The sequence below is a fragment of the Melanotaenia boesemani genome, chromosome 22, assembly GCF_017639745.1.
Source record: "Melanotaenia boesemani isolate fMelBoe1 chromosome 22, fMelBoe1.pri, whole genome shotgun sequence".
In the NCBI taxonomy this organism is placed as follows: domain Eukaryota; kingdom Metazoa; phylum Chordata; class Actinopteri; order Atheriniformes; family Melanotaeniidae; genus Melanotaenia; species Melanotaenia boesemani.
In genome coordinates, this window is record NC_055703.1 from 8,076,091 (window position 1) to 8,096,301 (window position 20,211).

Consider the following 20,211-nt stretch of genomic DNA (forward strand, 5'->3'; position numbering starts at 1 on the left):
GTGCGGCACACTGAGTCATATCATCGGGGAGGGCGCGGGAGGTTTGCCGCTGAACGTACCACGGCCTTATCATAACAAATGACCTTCATGTGTTTTTATGCCCGCAGGCTGGAGGAAACACTGAGAAACAAAAGCCTTTTGAGAACAAGGGAGGAGACAGAACGTAATAGATCCACATTACAACCACGCTATCAAAACCGATTTGGTTTATTTACAATGTGGGTGCATTGGACACCTAAAGCAAGATTTTTTTTTTTATACTTAATGATGTGAATAAACCCAAACAAATCAAATTTCTTGACTGTGTCATCCTGGGAGTCAGTCGCCAAGGACATCCGATGTGGCCTCATGTTCAAAGATCAAAGTGCAAAGACACAGATTTCAAAGCAATTTCTTCTTCCCCAAGGTGCTCCTTGATCATACTTATATATATATATATATTTACACGTTAGTCAGAAAGACACACCACAGATGATTTTTCAGCCTAAGAAAAGATAGTGACAGAAATCTGCGCTTCCATTTCTTTCTTCTTGCAATCTCACCAGTTCCTTCTCTGTTCTACTTCAGTAGCCCTCATACTAACATAAGATAGTCATCTCGGCGGCGAAAGCTTAGCTTTACTATTGACAGCTGCTTGGCGTGCGTGTTATCATGTCCAATCTGAGCTTTGACAGCCGGACAAGGAAGAGACTTGTATTACAAAAAGAATCAATGGCGCTAGGCCATATCCCTATCAATAGGCTGCCACAACTCTTTTTGCTTTGTGACAGAAAGAATGCTTTATCCTGAAAAGAGAAATGATAGAAAGGAAAGGGGCGGTGTTAAAAATAACACACAGCTGTGATTTTAATCAAACACTTTCTCATGCGGCTTAATCTTCATTAGTAACAGTAACGTTGAAAGAGGCAAGCAAACAAAACCAGTGCAGAAAGACTGGAGGTCCTGCTGTCCCTGATTATAATGTGTAAATTACAATGAAATGTGCTCCAGAGCCAACTTGTAGCGCCAGAACCATATGCTAAATGATTCCCAAGATCAAATATTGACATTTCGAATGAGTGCCCACGATCGGCCTTTCTAGGAAGCCTCCTGGAGTCAGCACTTTTTTTTTTTATTTTTTTACTTTTCTTTCAGGTTTATAAGATATTGGGAAAGGAAAGCAGGAGGAAAACAGCTGGAAAGGTGGAAAAAGAAGAAGGGAGGAAAATGCGTTTAATTTGCTGGCCATCACCGCAGCGTGTTGGTTTCAGCAGAATGGGTTTTGTGCCGAGTATTTCTGTTTTTCTCAAGGACCTGCTTTTGTACACGGAGCAGCGAGGGTTGTTGCCTCTCAGCAAACTCTAATTGCCCTCAGGCCACAGGCAGCCACTGTCAAGCAGGGTCATCCATCTTCCCATGGAAAAGAAAATGGTGTTTGGCCCTGATTTTTAATCACCCACATGCCACAGAATACAAGGTCATCAGGGAAGCCCTGTGACACACAAGCAGTTATGTATATACACAAACACATAAAGAGATGAGTGGAAGGACTGAACATCAGTGGGGTCACGTGGTGGAAAACAAGCAGAACGGGACGTGAAGTAAGCAGAAAAAAGATGAGAGGAAAAATGTCCTCACTGGTGAAATTGTAGCAACAGTTACAGGTCTGGCTTAGGAATTGTGTGACCATTTTTAGTTCTGTCTTCAAAGGGGAAGTGAGGGATTCATGTGGATGTGGTGCTGAAGTACAATGATGGCTGTGACCAAAGAAAAAGCTGAGAGAAGATGAGAGCATATGGGATGAAATAAAAAAAGATTAAAAGTTCTGGCCGTCTACAAAAAGTAAGGTAAAGAAATAAAAAATTAAAGCAGGAGAAGGGCTCTTAATAAATACAGCAGTTCAATGAAGGCTTGCTAAAACTAATTTATTAATACAAACTTCAATCAGAACATATAAAGCATGGAAAAATAAATCTTGCTTTCATAACTCACAAAGTTTTCCATCCAAGTTCTTTTCATTGAGGTGGAAAGTATAAAGAGTCTTCTCTTGGTAAACCGTCTTTTAACAAATGAAATATTTTCTTTAATTTTCATCTTTTAACACTATATTTTTTCAGTTTAGCATTTTTTAAAAAGTAAGAAAAGAAAATATACAGGATGTTTATAAAACTGTAAATCAAAGCTTAAAACATTTGGAAGATTTTCTACCAAATATTAAAGGCTAAATATAATAAAGAGTACATGTGTAACTTAAAATAATGATAATAATATGAGTAAAGAAGAAGAATTGTGAATTTAATTGTCTCACCCCTGAAAATTGTGTTATTGCACATCAAAGTCATTTCAAATTTTGGGAAGAGTGAATTCTGTGTGGCGTCTGGATGGAAAATAAGCCCTTAGAGTGCACCCGATATGTTTGATTTAATTCCTCAACCAGCATAGTCTCCTGGCCCTCACTGATCCTTAGGAGAAAACATCACTGGTTAAATTTAGTCAGTAAAACTCTACTGAGTACAGTCCAATTATATCTGAGAAGTTTCTTAATACAGTTAATAAATTTTAAATTGTGCATTCATCCAGATTGCTGCTGTTTAACATGACAAAAATTTCTACTGAGCCAGCTCTGCATTTTCTTAATTTGGAATACTCTTTAAGACACACAAAGCTCAAAACCCTGGTCTCTTTTAGTCACTTTAAAGCTTTATTAGGAACTATATTTAACCAAAGCCTGTAAATGCTGCTCTTAGGATGTGTTTTAGATCTTTTATTAAACTGTTTTATTGTGTGCTGTGTTTCAGGTGCCGACTGCTATATGGTGGCTTCCGGGCCAGGTTTCCCTCCAAAAATAAACAGTAATCTCAGGGGACTTCCTCGATAAATAAAAGTTTAACAAACAAATAAAGTAAAAAAAAAAAGCACAATGCATCACCATATTTGAATGGTAAATGTACTTTATATAGTCATGTTGACCACTCAAATCGGTTCACACCCTTCACAAAAAACGCACCTGTACAGCACTTATCTGTTTTTTACTTTCACACACATTCATATCCCGATAGACACACTGGGGGAAATATGGGGTTTAGTGTCTTACCCAAGGACCCTTTGCATGTAGTCAAGGGAACGCCTGAGATTAATCCACCAACTTTTTGGTTGATGGACTGCTCTTCCTCCTGAACTACAGCTGCCACAAGTTGAGGACAGCACGCTGACTGAAAAAGCTAAAGTTTCAGAAAGTGCTGCTCATTTTCTTCTGATTTTCAGACCTAATTGTATTTAACTGTTACCTGTTTTAGTCATTCAAGTTATTAACACAATTTTCTGTAATGTGACAAACTCAGAATATAGATTTATTTTTACTTTACTCAGACTATAACTTAGGGTGTCTAAGTCAGACTGTTGCCTACTACACTGGTTATAATAAATAAAAAATATTCTGTTTTGAGACTCTAAATAGGATACTTCAGTATCATTTGCCAGCTTCTGAATCAAATCATATCAACAACTATTGAGTCATTATCCACCAAGCTGATATAATAATCGCAGTCCCATAATGGCTTATGTCTAATCTGATATAAATGGCCCATTTTTGTATGACCAATCTAACTTTTTAAATTTCCTTATAATATTCTATATTTGTTTGGTATTTAGATTTCTAGAAAATAATAAACAATGTTCAACACATCATCATCATCAATCCTGATTAAGTCCCAGAGCCCATGTTGACATATTTTAATGTGCAAAGCTAGAAACAGTAAATCTGTGCTCTTCCAACCAGTCAGTCATTGCAATTAATTTTCTGAGTTTCAAACCCACATTACTCACACTGGGCTGGACTCCAAGTTAAAATGATTAGGAAAAAGAGCTACACAGCAAGAAAAATTAACAGAAGAGCAAACAGCAACACACCTGTGCCTGTGATCACTGCAGGAATTTAAAAACACTCCTAAATGGTGGTTGTTTTTTTATGTCATCACATTTTTGAGTCTAATGCTGCTCTGGCTCTGAACATCACTGGTTTCTTTTAACATGTTTTCATTTCAAATAGATATGATCTGTGCCTTAATGTCCTCTGGAGAGGCATGTAAAAATACATATTTCAACAAGGCCTGAATTCATCTTATTAGCGTTGGATTTATGGAACAATTTCATCCTGCATTACTTTATTTGGCTCACTCAGTGCTTTCCTAACATGATGATTTGCAGTCATATCTCTCAAAGAAGTGGTTTTCAAACTTTTTGAGCCACGACCACCAAGATAAGACACATTTGTGTCCACGACTCCCATCCCCACGTGACATCTTAGTGATTAATTGTGTGATGTATCAAATAGGTCATCTTGCAGCCGTCCTCTAAATGAAAAGCTGAAAAAACTGTTAGAATCGTCATAAATAAGGAGGATAAAGGGGTTTTTGGCAGCTTGGTGTTGTGACAAGGCACCTACATGCCCAAAATCAGCTTCTCATGTGGAGATAATAATGTCAAATTCAGATTTTTAATATGGCATGTGTACCAACTTTGTTTTTTTATGAGTTAATGTGTTAAAAATATTAAAGTGCTAATTTCAAAGATGTCTCGCTTCATTAATGGTTTATTTGGACAGGCCTGGTAAAAATATCTAATTTATTAGAAAAAAAATGGGTGCTATGTATTTTTCAAAATTATCTGGCGACCCCCAAGGGGTCCTGATCCCCAGTTTGAAAACCAGTGTCTTAAAGAACATTGTTCCTCACATGATAATCATGCATTACCCATAGCTTAGTTAAAGGTGCTCTTTTGTGGCAAAGCTTTATCAATAAATATCAGTTAACAGGACTAACTATAGCAATGCAATGTAGGAGAAAGATGATATGTTTCATTGGGAGGACTATTGGCTTTCTATTGTGTGAAGTCCAAAACAGGAGCTGAAATCAGACCTTAGTCTTTCTCCTTGTGGACTACATTTTCATTCCCCTTCTCAATCCTTTCCCATATGTCTGTATTTCTTGCAGTCAAACACTATTATGACTTCAAGGCTGTGATACCAAATCAATGTAGGCGTTATGTAATGGCTGATGCTGCCAGCTTTACTTGTCCCATATTAGCCAGGGGTCCCTCTTGGGTTCAGTTCCTAATGAGCACAAACTAAATTAAGTATTCGATTTAGATTCTTTTTAGAAGATGAAAGTTGAAACATAATCACTAACCAATGAGATTACTTAAAACATAGTGCACATTGGAGCCCTTCTGCAGTACAGTGACATGCATGCTCAAGTATAACTAACCTTGCATGCGCACATACACACAAATATCTTAACAAATATCACATATTACTATTAAAAGTAGCAGGTGTGATTGTAGTTTGAGCCGACTCTTGGGGTTTGTTTAAAGTGCAGCTGAGAAATGCAGTGAAACATATTATTACTGTGGAGCATCAAATGCTTTGTATGATATTTAATTAAATCTTAGTCTTGATTATACAAGTTGTGCACATGGACACAGTAATGCAGGGGCCCAGCTCCGGTCCTCAAGGGCCACAATCCTGCAGGTTTTTGATGTGTCCCTGCTCCTAAACCACCTGACTCAAACTGATAAGTCATTGTGCAAAACTTAATAGGCTGTTCGATCTATTTAATTTGAGGCAGGTGTGTTGAAGCAGGAAACACTGGAAAATCTGCAGGACAGCGGCCCTCGAGGACCGACTTTGGGCACCCCTGCAGTAATGAATATAAAGATCTGTTAATATCCCCCTCGAAGAGGCAGGTTATTGTTAGCTGCATCTAATATACTGATGGTGGTGCATTACTGATAATTGCAGAATAATTGTTCTTGTCTGTTAGAGTGTCCATAAAAAAACATGAAATATTACATCATGTCTTATGTATTTAACAACAGCCAAAACAAAATGCAAAATTAGCATGTGAAAAATGAAGTAGACCCTAATATCAGCCAAGCATTAGCTTTTAGACAAACGGCTCATGTTCAACTCTAGAGCATGTATACATAGAAATTTGTGATCTACTTAATGGCTGCAAGGTGTCCAGATCTTATAGCTGCAGAGGAGCCCATATCATCAGCTCTCCACCACTGTGTTTGACTATTGGTATGAGGTGTTTTTGTTTCCTGTTTTTGCTTTTCATTAAATATGCTTTTGTACATTATGAGCAAACATCTCCACTTTGGTCTTGTTTGTCTAACGAATATTGTTCCAGAAGTCATGGTTTGTTCAAATTTAACTTTGCCATGTTGTTACAAACACATTTCTGCTTTGTCATGTTTCTTTTACAGAAAAGCATGAGGCAAAGTACGGGGGAGCTAAGGGGAGCTCAACTCCCCTGAATACTGAAAAGCTGATGAGCTCTCCTGAAAACATTCACCTGAAACACCACGGTGGAGCTCTAAAATAGTCTAATTTAAGGTTATATTTTATATTTTATTTATTTTTTATCCTCAAGGTTCCTGACGTTTAATAATGCTCTGTGGCATCTTGAGGGCTGGAGAAAGCAGTACAGGTTGGATGCAAGATGGATGCCGAATGATGCCTTCAATAGGGGGTGAATCACTGAGAAAATCTGTTTCTGTAGTGCATCCTTAACGTGTCAGCATTTTGTGTTTATTCATATAAGGCGATCCTTTCTGCTTCTTACAGCACTGAGGACATGTTTGTTTGTTGTGTGCCGTCAGCTTCAGGTGGCAAGCACTTCACTTGCTGTGTTTGCGGTTGTTAAAAAAATTCCATCACTATAAGAGATGTTTCTGACTGTATCAGCTGTATACATCAGTAGCGGAATGTATTTAACAGTGATGCTGTACACAATATACAGTACCAGTCAAATATTTGGACATAATGTACTTTCCAATTAAATATAATGAGAAAGTTTGTCCAAACTTGTGGCTGGGAGTGGATATAGATGTATGTGCATGTGACTTGGGAAGTCACAGTACCCACTCAAGAATAGGACCCCCCCCCCCCCAAAAAAAAAAACCCCATGCAATTTGAACCCTGGAGAAACAGGCCATACATGTTCAGTCATTTTCTAATTGTACTGTTATAAAATTATATTAAAAAATAAAATAAAAAAAAATGCTAAGGGCTTTTTGTAATTTCTCTATACACTGCATGGTCTGAACTTGAGGAAAAACGTGCTGTGATGGACTCCAAACCATTTGGAGATGGCCTCTTAGCAATAGTTGCTTCTCTGAGACCGTTGCTGATGTCTTTCCTCCTTAACATACAGCACATGGCGCCAGAGCAGCAAACAGATAAAACTTCTGCTTTTATAGGAGTTTTCACACTGATAATGATCAAAAACTCGAGTGAATTTAGTGAAATTAGTAGGACCATGCTGCTAATTCCGTTTTTAATTCTTGTGAAATTTTTGTTCAATGAATACTGTCATGTAGCAATTTGTCATGCAGCTCAGTTAAGGACGAGTTATTTATTTTTTCTTATGTCTAGGTAAGTAAAATAATAACAATGATAGAGGGTGTATGTTTTTTTTTTCTTAACAGGAAAGCTGTAACTTCCCAGAGTCTTTTATCAAATAACAGAAAGTGTCAAAGAAAAAAAAAATCCTGGCAAGAGAAGTTAAACTTTTATAATAGTTTTGTTCCCAGAACCGTTGCACTGGAAAAAAAAAGTTAATTAAACACCAACTAGTGTATGCGATCTCACAGCAACCTCACAACTCTTTAAAATAGCTTGGCACAGAATTTATTACCGACTGTTCCACTTTGATAATTCATGTAACTCTACTTGTTCATGTCTAGGGACAGATGACATCTGTAATGTAAGAAGAAGAAGAAGCTGGAGTTCAGCTATAACTCTTTGAATATAATTTAAGATCATTTTAATCCGCCATATTTTTATAGATATATATCTTTAATTATAAGTGATTTAAACTACTTTGACTAAAGTAATCAGGTAAGATGGCATTCAGTGTTTTTAGACTGGTAGTGTCACTTTGCTCACAGTTTGAGTTTCTACCTGGAGAAGTGTATTGTGTTATAACCAGTCAGCTACCTCTGGAGGCAATGCAGCATGAGGTCACACCTTGAGCATGTCCTGATGCCCCGCTGGTCAGTGCAGAAACAAACTGCAATGTGTGCGTGTTGCTTTCTTGTCTCTTGGTGTGTGAGTGCCCCGCCGCGACAATGGCGGCTGACAAGACGGGTTTACGCGTACACATATAAGCATTCCCCAAGGATCTAGATAAGCTGTGTTGCGAGGCGTGGGGGACATCTATTACAAAAACCCCTGTGGTCTACAACCCCTGGAGCTAACTGCTGCAACATCTCACACACTGAGAGACAAACTGTTCTGACACAAACAAACACACACACACACATAGAAAGAAACACATGATCTCCTGACATAAAATTGCAAACATCCCCCAAACACTTTCACACAGAGAAGTCTAATGGAAACAGCTCTATGTACATATTCTCTTGCACACCGAACGACATGAAAAATTCATAAAGAGATTACAAACGGGCGCTGCATACAAACTCTGGCAACAGAAAAGACAGACAATTGAGAGAGAGCTGGATTGAGTATGTCGTGTTGATGGTGGTGGTGGTGGGGACTCTGATAGAAAAACCTGTGATAGAAGCATTTCCACAAAGTGCGAATACGACTGCAACATGGCTGATGGATGTATGAGTCTGTGCTTTTAAAATCTGCAAAAACTTATGCTAGCTTCACTTGATTGTGCAAGTTGCTGATATAAGAAGTGGATTCTTGTGCTAACTCTGTGCATACGTGTGTGTATAACCCCTTAATGAGCCACACACACCAGCAGAGTCGCCATCAGTCTGCTGTCTCCTAATTGGACCTACTGAGCAAACAGTGGACCTGCACCATTCATCTCCTACAAAACGCTAGAAGCTGAGGGGCTTGGCAGGGCATCCAGAAAAAAAAAAAGGAAAAGAGCAATTGATGAATACCTGCCTGCATTTTTGACCTTTACACAGTTAGTGGCAGATCTGTTGCTCTGGTTGGGAGAGAAGGTGAGTGCAACAGCAAACATAGAGACAACTGATTGCAGGTGGAGAAGTAGGACACATCTGCCTGCTTGTATGAGCAGATAAACATGCTCGTCATCATCCTGTATGAGGAGGCAAGCAGCATGCTGCATAGTACTTCCCAAACCACCACAAATAATTTTGTGATTATGATATATCCCCACGAGTTAAGCAATATGCGTAATGTAGTGTGTGTAGAGTGACTGGAGCAGATGAAAACACAGAATAAGCGAGAAAGGGCATCACATTTGCATACTGTGCAAAGTTATCTGGTTCATGATATTCTGTTTTATGTTGCACTACTTTTCTAAACTCCAGCTATCAATCAAACCACCATGAAAATATAAAAATAACACTGATGTGCCGGCTAATGCTTGTCAAATCAACACAATGTAGTTGTTGTTGTGCAAAGTGAATCCAAGTGTGAGAAGAAGAAAAAAGATGAAAGAAAGAAAGAAAGAAAAAAGAAATGCCAATTATGCTACAAACAATTTACCTCTCATTTTCCCATCTCCAGAGCACCAGGCCGGTTGAAGATGATGGACGCGAGCAATTTCTCTAAATCGGCAAACATGCAAATAACTTTCAGTGCATCTCCCTCGGCACTTTCCCCCCACGGTAGTCTAGATTGCAGCCTCCCGTCCTAATTGTTCCCAAACATCTCACGCCAGCAGCGCGAGTTAATTGAGAACAAGAGTCGCTGATCTCCCATGATGGAGAGCTTTGCATAAATGAGTATTCCCAGAATTAGTATCCACATTAAATTGGCCAGCATAAGGAAAAAAAAAGTTTGGTCCAACCTGAAGTCTGTAGAGCTGGAGGACTTTGATTCCTTCTTCTCAAGCTGTACCTGGTTTAGTTCAGAAAACTTCTTTAATTTACAGTCCTTGTTGTTGCAGTTGCCCCCTTGAAACATTTTAGCATTCAAAGTTAAAGGTATATCATATTTAAGAAAATTATTTTTATAGTACTTGCTAAGAGGAACAAATCTCTGAATAGAAAATACAGATCAGAACTTTTTTACTTGTTTTAAATCACTGGTTCCAACTTGGGCAGTAGAACAATGGAACGCAATGCAACTGCAGCATACAGATGCTAATGCAGATGTGGGCCTGCAAGCCTCAAACAGAGATGAGAATATGAAACCAAACAACACATTCTCAATGTGTGTGCCCATGAATACAGAAGACCTACTAAAAGATGTGCAACAAAAGTGCTGGTCAACATTAATGGTGGGATCATCTGCCATCCCCCTTTTAGCTTTTCATTGTGCAGGCCAAAAGTAGAATGTTGATCATATGTTTCATAACTTCTCAAATAATTGCCAAACCATTTCAGTTTCTTGCTAAACCATTATGAAAAGTGCAACAGTAGCCAATACGGCTACTATTAAATTGTTTACTTTTTGGAGAAAAGAAAAGTTGCAAGGTAGAAACAGGCATTCAGGGCTATGCATTAGCCTAAAATATTGATTAAAGTAAACAAGAAAATTGTCTTGTTTATATATTTATTTAATTCTTTGGTCATTGCATTAATCCTTGACTGAAGAACTATTTCATGATGTATTCATGATGATAGTATGGAGAAAAATGATGGACTTGGAAGCATATGACATTAATTCACTCTGTTTAAATCTCCATGTAAGGACCATCATCCTCTCATTGCCGTATGTTAGGACGTCTGTGATGCATTACCATAGCTCTACATAAAGTGTTGAAAACAGACGAGGACAGACAGCTATAGCTAGAGTGGTTTGTATTTGTCACCCTTGTCTGCAGCACATGATCATCCTCTTTGCTGCACTGATTAAAAACAGAACGATGACTTAGGTTAAGTCTTTAGCGCCGGGGTGCCCAAGTCCGGTCCTCGAGATCTACCATCCTGCAGCTTTTAGATGCAACCCTTCTCCAACACACCTGAATCAAATGACTGGCTCGTTACCAGGCCTCTGCAGAGCTGAATGACATTTGATTCAAGCGTGTTGGGGAAGGGTCGCATCTAAAAGTTGCAGGATGGTAGATCTCGAGGACCGGACTTGGGCACCACTGCTTTAGCGGGTTGTGACAACAAAGTAACCGCTGAATCCATAAGGAGCATGCCAGTTGACATCTAATGCCAGGTCTCAGATCATTTATAATATTCACAAAAAAACATGCATGACGTGGCAAAAAACAACTCCATGGCTCGTGAATCTTATCCAACTAAATGCAGGAACATTTAAATGTGCTAAAAAGAATGCATGTTAGTGTTTATTTGTTATTTTATTTGCAAGATTAAGCAGGAAATACCCATCCGAATATCAAGACACTTGGTGGAATGGGGCCAAAGGGAGAATTCATGTAGATACGACATTGGCCTTGGCCCATGACCCAAGAATGACCTGTTTATGTAAATCATTTCTCTATGGACTAGAATTAGTTTATTGGACATAAATAAACTGCTTTAATTAATTTGTATTAAAATTATGCCTTATTTACAACTAGTTCAGTTACCTATTAAATGCAAGATTCCTAATCCCATGATGCCCTTAAGTCCAAAGCATATTTTAAGTATCTATGAATATGGTAACCCAAATTCACCTACATCTCTGCCTGTCCTTTTTATGTTGACTCTGATATGACTGGCTTTAATATTGTGGAAAATAAGCCTTATATTTAAGCTCTCAAAAGGAAGAAGCTAAATTGCCCAGTCACATGCAAGTGGAAGTATCAGCTTAATGATGCAGTCACTTTTAACAGATTCACCACTCGCCAATTGGCTAGGACTGCACCTGCTAGCAGCTTTGTTATCCAGTTTAGCAGCTTGACTAGTTGGTTAGTAGCCATCATTGCAAAATAGCCTACCAGCTAGCATCTGTTGCTAGCTTGAGTAAGCAACCGCTCTAGCTGTAGTAAGCGAACTTCCAGCTAGCAGTTGCAGGTGCCACCAGCTTAATAACGCTAGACGGCCTACCCTTTAAGTAAATCTTGCTGGTAGGTGGCCAGGTGTATGGTTGAACTAGAATCAAACTAGCAGCCACCTGCTGACCAAAGTCACAGCTGCCTCCATAATCTATTAGCCAATTAGTGGTAAGAAAACACAAGAAAACACTACTATTCTGATATGTCCACTGTAGTAGCTTCGCTTTTCAAAACAACTGTTTAACTTCACCTCATAGCCTAAGCCCTTGCTTCTTATTGCATCAGGTTGTCACAATGCAGGCATTTTAGCCATAGAGCTTCACTCTGCAGATATTCAGTATTTGTTCCCACAAGGTTTTCCATGAAGGCTGCCTGTCTGACCTCGCTTTTCTGAGGCTTTGTAGATTCAAAGCTATTGCATATAGTTTATTTTTCCTCATATATCTTGTAACATAAAAATATAGCATCTGTCACAAGGTTAAAAGCTTGATTTTTATTGGGCATCAACAAACTGTACTCAGTACTGAAAAGACTGCTTAGAATACAGTGATTCACAGTAAAAATGAATGCTCTTGCCACTTAATGCTGTGTGTAAACATAATTCAACAAGTATTACAATTTCTTGTCTGGCTGACCCACAGAGCAGTCGAGTAAGAGAGTGGCAGAGAGATAAACGGTAGAAATAAAATTAAACATTTCAATATGTGTCTCCCCACAGAGCTATCATTAATTAAGTGTGATGCTGGTCTCTCCATTTCCCATCTTTGTCTCTCATCCTGTTGATCCAGAGATATCAAGGGATGTGTTGGTTCTCACCTCGGCTAAAAAAAAACAGGTAGTGTAGGTTCAGTGGACCAAAAATAGATGGCCATGAAGATAAAACCCACAGGTTTTAGTCTTCACAAGCACACATACTTCTCAAAACAACTGCGCACACGCCCAAGTCCAGCAGTCAGACGCCTATAGCTCTTTTTGAACACTGCAGTACATCACTAATGAAAGCTCAACTCCCTAAACTCCACTATACTACCCAGAGGGGTGGAGAAAGTTGCCAAACGGGTACAGGTTCTCTCCTTACCTCTCACGCCACAGCATTTGACAGCCAACTAGGGAACTGTAAAATTAAAGGCCTTGGCAAATGAAATGCTGCAACATGGCAGCATGAATCAAAGCAGATCCTGTCATGGGAACTAGTGGAAGAAGAATGAACAGGGCATGCTCTCAGAAGGAATACAAAAATAAAATGAAAAGTTAGTAAGGGCAAAAAGCCCCGTTGTTACTGTTTAAGTTATCAAAGTGCATTATCTGGCATCCAACAGCCGCATCCTGGGTATTGACATAAGAGACACTGGATCCTCATTTCTTCTCTAAACGTAGAGGGCTTTGTATAAAAGCTCTTTTGTAGCAAGATCTTTATTGACTGCCATTGATATTAATAGAATGAGACATACAAATGTGTTTCGGCCAGACTTTTCCTATATAACGTGACCTTGTTTCTAGAGAAGGAGATGGTATGGTAATGCATCTCAGCTCAGTCATCATCACTGCAGCGTAGTGGTGACACATGGACACAATAGATACAGACTTTTCATCAAACCTCACATATGGCATTTTGACGTTTTGACTCACCCTGTCCAACAATCACAGGGTATTTAGTGGCTTTCTCACAGCTCGCACCATAGCCTTCCCCTACAGTTGCGCTGATAAAGACATACAAGTGTCAGAACTGACATGAGACACCATAGTCACTGCACCCATGGAAATCTGATGTTAAGGTAGAGAGGATGGTAAGAGTGGTCTGTCATCCAACACCCAAACCTCTCCCCCCAACCCTGTCTCGCCCATGCAGGAGAGTTATTGCTTTAATATAGACAACGAACGGTTCAATTTGTGCTCTGGGTGTCAAAGGACTGCTGGGTGTGATTACTTTCTTGGCACTGTGGTGACATTCATTGGCTTGGACTCGGGACGTATTGGAGAAAGGCTTCTCTTAGTCCAGAATCAGAGGGGGTGAGAGATGGAAGAATAGAGAGAAATGTAAAGAAAAGCCATGGCCGGCTTTGCACACCTCAGTGAACAGCAGATCTTTTCAATCCTCCACAGAATGAGAAATACTGTATCCTGACCTTGGCTGATCAAGCAGAGAAAAAAGGAGGGCAGCAGCAATCCACTCATGCACAGTCCCAAAATAAAAAGACCCTAAAACTAATTAAACAGAAGAGAGGGTAGAAGAAGCTCGTTTTTACACTTTGTCACATTTTTAAACCTGATTAGCGAGAAAACAGAACCTTTAGCTGTCAGACAGCTGTGTTCCGCATGAAGGAAAGACTGTTTTCCATTTCTAAAGCATCCAATTATCTGACAGTAAAATAAGCAACTGAACACCACACTACATATGATATTTATAGGGTTAGTTTAACATACTGGAAAAGAGAGGCTAAAAACAACAATTTACAGTTACGGTGAATGGACGGCATTTATATAACGAGATTCTTGAATTGTTTTTACACTTGCAACCCTTTTCTTTACTGCATCATGAATACACTCTTATGATGTGGAAGCACTTTGGCCCCATCCTAAACCTCCTTTTTGCCCTACTCCTCTGTTTTCACAGGTAAAACCAGCTTTTCTTTCAAGAATCAAGGAGTAGTGATCATATAGCCATCTAAGAGGTCCCTAAGGGCACATTCAAACCAGGATAGTATGGGGGACTCGATTCAGCTGACTTGATAATTCCAAGAGGTGCTCCACCTTCATTTAGTTTTGTTTACTTTCATGCTGGATTGTATTCAAGCAGACCAAACTGCCTGGACAAAGTCCCTTACGACAACTGCTTTCTAGGGGTGATAGTAACCAAAATGACCACTGACCAAGAAGAAAAAAAGCAGAAGGAAAACCTGGCACATCAATTGACCAAGACCAAATACGAAAATCCTTCTCCTTCAGTTGGCTTGTTTGCTGCAAGTTAACAATGGAGTAACACAAAGTTAATGCAGTCTCGAAATGTCTATTTTTACTTTAATGTTCAAACCTAAAAGGATTTCCACAAAAAAACTGCCGAGTATAACATCAGGAGAGGCAGTGAGCTATCTGGTAAGCTGCAAATGAAGTAAGACCAGTGTTTGCTTCTTTGGTCCACAGCAATAAGTGTTCACACTACTCAGAGCTGGCCAAAGGGACAAGCAAACCAAGCTGCTATTCAGAGCATCTAGCCATTTAGATGGCTAGATGCTCTGAACAGCTAACTATCTTTGGAAATGAAACAGGGTTTATGCAAAGTGGACCAAACATTGCCAGTGTAAATGTGTGATCAGGCCCCTACTGAAGGAGTAGAAGAGCACCAAACCTTGACCCTGTTAGAAGTAAAAAAAAAAGATAAACAATAGCTATATAACAAAAAACATTCTTACTTAAACAATACCTATAATTGGAATGAAATGATAACCTTGACTCTCATCAGGCTTACCTGAATGGTGGGTGGTGAGCGCTGTTTGCGAGTAGTTGTGGTTGACAGGGTGGTGGTGGTCTCGATAAAGGTGGTGGACATCTCTGGTGGTACTGAGGTGGTGGTACGCGCTGCCCCCCGGCTTGAAGGCACATCACCTACCAAGCGCACACTGCCGTTCACCTTGATGTTGGGGTGGCCCTCAGCGGCCATGTTGAGGACCTTAAGGCCATTGTAGTAGAGACCAGAGAGCTGGCCCTGGTAGGGTCGCTTTCGGTCATTTCCGCCAATAGAGATGGTGGCCTGGGTGTTGAAGATTGTCAGCTGCCGGCCTGGTGCACGAAGTAGGGGAAAAAGTTCGAAGACACAAATTATACAAAGCAAACGCTGTATTGCTTTACTGCTTAGATAAGGCTGTAGATGGTTGTCTTCCTGATGATGCAGCATACTTATTACTTATCAACCACACATTCCTATTTATTACACATGACAACAGATGCTACATTTAGCATAAATACTTCAAGGGAGTACATGCAAATGTAAAACACATCTGAAAAATGAACTGCAACATGTTCTCTACAGATATTCTTAATATTCTGTGGACAAAACTGTAGACTTGTGCAGTGAAATGATTAATAAACATATCTATACAGGCTTTGGCTTATTCTAACAACACTATCAACAGTACACAGCTCTACTGCGCCATGTGAATTTCATTAGCAGAAGCCTAAATATCACAGTCAAAACATGCAGCTCATGCATTAATCATGGGAGGAAAATACACTAAACTTTTACAATACAAGAATCATAATTAAAAATCTAATTTGTATAATTTACAGACAAGGAACATAGCAAGCTTGTTACATTTGTTTGTTTCAGAGTACAAAAACACATTAAGAATGGAATGGCAGGGACAGGGCGTTCATATCACAGAAAATGAAATAGCACGTGTGGAGTCATGCATGCAGCAGTAATGGGAATTTTCAAACCTGTCATAGTTTTAGCAGTTGTTAAAGGGACTTTATAATAAGGTTAAGATGTTTATGTGCAAAGAATTTTAAAAAGCAGTTTATAATGGTGTTATATGGAGTGACAATCTATATTATGCAGCCCGCCCCCCATTGAAGAAACAAAAAAGGGGAGCAGAGTCCTCTTTAAATCCCCACAAATGTATTAAACATAAACAAGGTGCTGAATTGATAATCTAAGTGATTGATATGTACAGCTTCATCAGGGCACAGTGCACCTCGACGGGTGCATTGTGACGCGATGCTGTCAAAAAGGCTCCAATTATCTCTCCATCACCAAAAATAGGTTAGAATTGTATTTATTTTCCTTTTGCAATAAGTACAAGTAGATAAATTACAGCAGAGAGGAGCATCCACTGTTTGGAAACTTTTCAGGGGGATATGCCCGCTGATTAGTTTGCTCTCAAAACATTGCTGTGGCTTCAAACCAAGGGAGTAAATCCTCTTCCCAAAGCACTAGGCACTACTGTTGCTGCATTGATGATAACTCCGTCAAGTCAATTTTCCTCAAAAGCTTAGGAGCACTTGATATTTAACATCTACACTAGTTATATATTCTCTCTCTAGTCCCTTTAACTGGACAACATGATTCAACAATATTTAAAAAGATGGCGATGGAAAAAAGGAAAAAGAAAGAAATTATAAAGGAAAGAAAAATAGACATAAAGATACGCTTTGTTTTACATGTTTTTAAAGGGTTTAAGGGGTGGCTTTTCATTCTCAAAGGTTGAAAGGGAGCAAGCCGATGAAGTGACAGAAAAGAAACAGACTGGAAGTTTGATAAAGATTTACCTTTCTCCTGAAGCCAATCTTCTACTGGCCGGGTATATTTGAACGGGATTTTCTTATTTGCCATTTGATAGCGTTCAATGTCGCTGTTGCCTTTAAAGTTTGACAGTTTGACAAACAGCTTGAAACAGTAGGCAACAGACATCACACATTTATACAGTGGTTTATGATGAGGTTTATCTTTGTTTAGAAAAATTTATAAAAGCTTTATAAGTTTTTTTTTCCAAGTACTTTAGTTGTATTTGTTGCAAAGCACACTCCACAGTAAGATTTCACAAAGTATTCAGAGATAAAAAAACAGGACAGCAGGCATGAAAAGCTGCATGAAGAACCTGTAAAAGTAAATAAAATCATAGCACATACATCACAGTCTTATATAAAAGTAAAAACACATTAAATGGCTTTTTCTGAAGTAAATTGCTGGTAATATATGAGCACTAATTCTCCCACTGGACATCACCTGCTTTTACATTTCTAGGGCCAACAAGTGATTTGCCTTAGCAAGTTATTTGGGTGAAAGGAGCTGTGTGACTGGTTTGCAAGGAAAGGAGGGCAATGTTTGAGCTAAAGGAGGTAATTTTCAGTACGCCAGACCCACTGGGGGTGAAGTCCCACAGTGACACAGATTTGAAGAGGACAATGCATACAAATGAGATCATTACTGACATTGCGGGAGGCCCTCTGCTCACAAAAAGCACTCCAACAGCTGCCACATTCCCCTCCTCTGAGACGCGTTCCAGGTACATTGGAATTAAAGATGATAAACCTCCTTTTACAGGTAATGTTGTGTGTATTCTTAGTATCATTTGTGGCATGACACGGTTTCCATTTACTTATGCTCTGGTGTACAATGTTTTGTCTGGAAATCCTAGAGCGTGTCCCTCTGTAAACTGAAGGTTGAGACGTACAAGTTTTTTTTCAAACTACTTTCAGGTAGAGAGCAAGAGCCTGTGAAGAATGACAGCATGACGTCAGCTGGTACCCAGGTAAGAAGGTATTTGAAGCAAAGAAAGTAGTGCATTTTGAATCCTTTATGGTTTAATACAAAAGGTATGACTTCATAACTGTGCAAATGTGCCTACTGTGGCTGCTGGGATTGTCTCAGGTGAAAGTTGTTAACCTCTAAAGGGAGACACCTGACTGGAGCTGGGACCACACTTTTTCTGGTCAAGTCACGGTTCAGTTATTTGCCTTCCATTACATTACATTATGCAAAGCCCTAGTCTCATGAAACCACACTGTTCATTCCTTCCTACCATTCATATTCAGAGAAAAGTACAGCCAAGTCCTCAGTTTCCATCCAGCTGGGAAAAATGTGTGATTATGGCTGTGAGCGGGCCCAGTGAGCTAAAGGACTGTGTCTGCAGTGTGCCAACAGGTTAATCAGCTCCTAGCAGGATTCCTCCCCATCCCTTTGATCTCTAGCAGGTTTCCAGTAGCAGCCAAATACACCCTCCTCTGGACAAGGACCACAAAGGGAGGCATGGTGGCTGTATGTGAATTCAGAGGACACCTGGGAAGGTTAGGGCTTTCTGGGAAAGGCTGAAAAGGAAGGATAAACTGCATCTACAAACACTTGATAATCTGTCCATCTTTTCTTCAGTTTACGTGTTTGTCTCAAAGCAGTCACATGTTGTTGAGTGGGGGTAAATTGTGTCTAAACCTGAGAGAAGAAGCTCCACACTCACATACATTGCTAATGATGCAGTTTCAGGTATTGCACTTATGCTGTTCTGGGTGATTAATGAGGTGACGGCACCCCCATGTAATGAATATCCCACAAGCTAATTGTCCAATTAATGAGAAAAATCTCTACAGTTTGTCAATTTGATATTCAATTTCTAGAGGTGACTTGAGAATGGATCACCTTGCCAATAAAAACTCTATTGTTTATTAAAACATCAGCCTGCCTTCAAGGTTTCATTAAATTTTTCCTTTGCAAAGAAAAGTGGTGAGATAATTGCTCAAAGAGTTTTCCTCAAACTTTCAGTTTGAAGAGGTCAAAGAAGAGAAGGTGGAATGAAATATTTGTAAAAAATAAGCCTTGAGTCGAAAGCCCAGACAGATCAAAGGAATCTTGATTTGAAAATGCAGACAGAGGCAGTCAGGTTTTAAAAGGTCATCTAAGATCTTTAAAGTAAGAATATATCAAATTCAAACAAAAAGACTAAGAACTCTTGCTGATCACTTAAAGTGCAGAGGAATAATGAGATGAACAAATTATTCTGTGAATAACAAAGATGATATGGTACACAGGGCTACACACCAGCTCAAAGAATCATTATGCTAGGTGGATCGAAGAGCAAAGTTAATAAGCTTGCACAGAGTGTGTTAGAGTACTGTATATGCATCTGGCCTACTTAGTGTGTTATTAATTATTGAAGAAAAAGAAACAAAGGCAACACCTGACTTATTTATCTTCTGGCAGATTTAGAAATCTTCACTGGGGACAGTTGAGATAAATGGATGCTACACAGGACAAGCTTGATTGACTTTTCCTCTACTGGTAACATGCTACATCTACCGAGACCTTCACTGCATCTTTCCAGGACTTGTCTGACATGCTAATATAAGCTGCACAATTGAAAATAATAACTAAGTGTTTAACTGGAAGTAAATTGAGATATTTGACATCTCTAGAGTTGTTTTATAATTTAATATTTAAGCAGTTTGGTTTGGGTGGTTTTTGGTTAAAATGAATGCTGCTATGGTAACCTTGTCCTTATGAGCTAATCTGAGATCTGCCAGTCTGTAGGCATACCTAGCATCTCAGATAAGAAAGCTTTCCTCATTTTTCTTTATTTAGAAACTAAATTTATTATTTTTTAATACATAAATAAATAAATAATAAATAAATAAAAACACACAGTCCTGATGATGCAGCCTTGTTCAATTTTCTTATCAGGGAAAACCTGAGATTTTATACCACTTTCTCTGCGGTTTTCATATCATATTCATACATGTAGATGAAATTCCGGTCGAAATGTATTGTGAGTCATTATTCCCACAGCACTCTGCTGACATGGAAACTGCAGCAGCTAAAAGTATATCCAATCTGTCTGCTCAT

General features: G+C 39.1%; 1 protein-coding gene across 5 annotated transcripts in view; it reads right to left on the bottom strand.

Moving 5' to 3' along the window:
- Positions 1-20,211, bottom strand: part of LOC121633718 (neurexin-3b-like) — a 185,880-nt gene that overhangs the window by 20,312 nt on the left and 145,357 nt on the right. For all 5 annotated transcript variants that reach the window (XR_006009116.1, XR_006009117.1, XM_041975912.1 and 2 more), the window contains 2 exons: positions 17,148-17,237; positions 15,349-15,659 (listed from right to left, as the gene is read on the bottom strand). Coding sequence is in view for 3 of the 5 variants with exons in the window: in XM_041975912.1 (XP_041831846.1) it covers positions 15,349-15,659; positions 17,148-17,237 (401 nt within the window). In the remaining 2 variants the exon portion in view is untranslated. The remainder of the gene's footprint in view (positions 1-15,348; positions 15,660-17,147; positions 17,238-20,211) is intronic.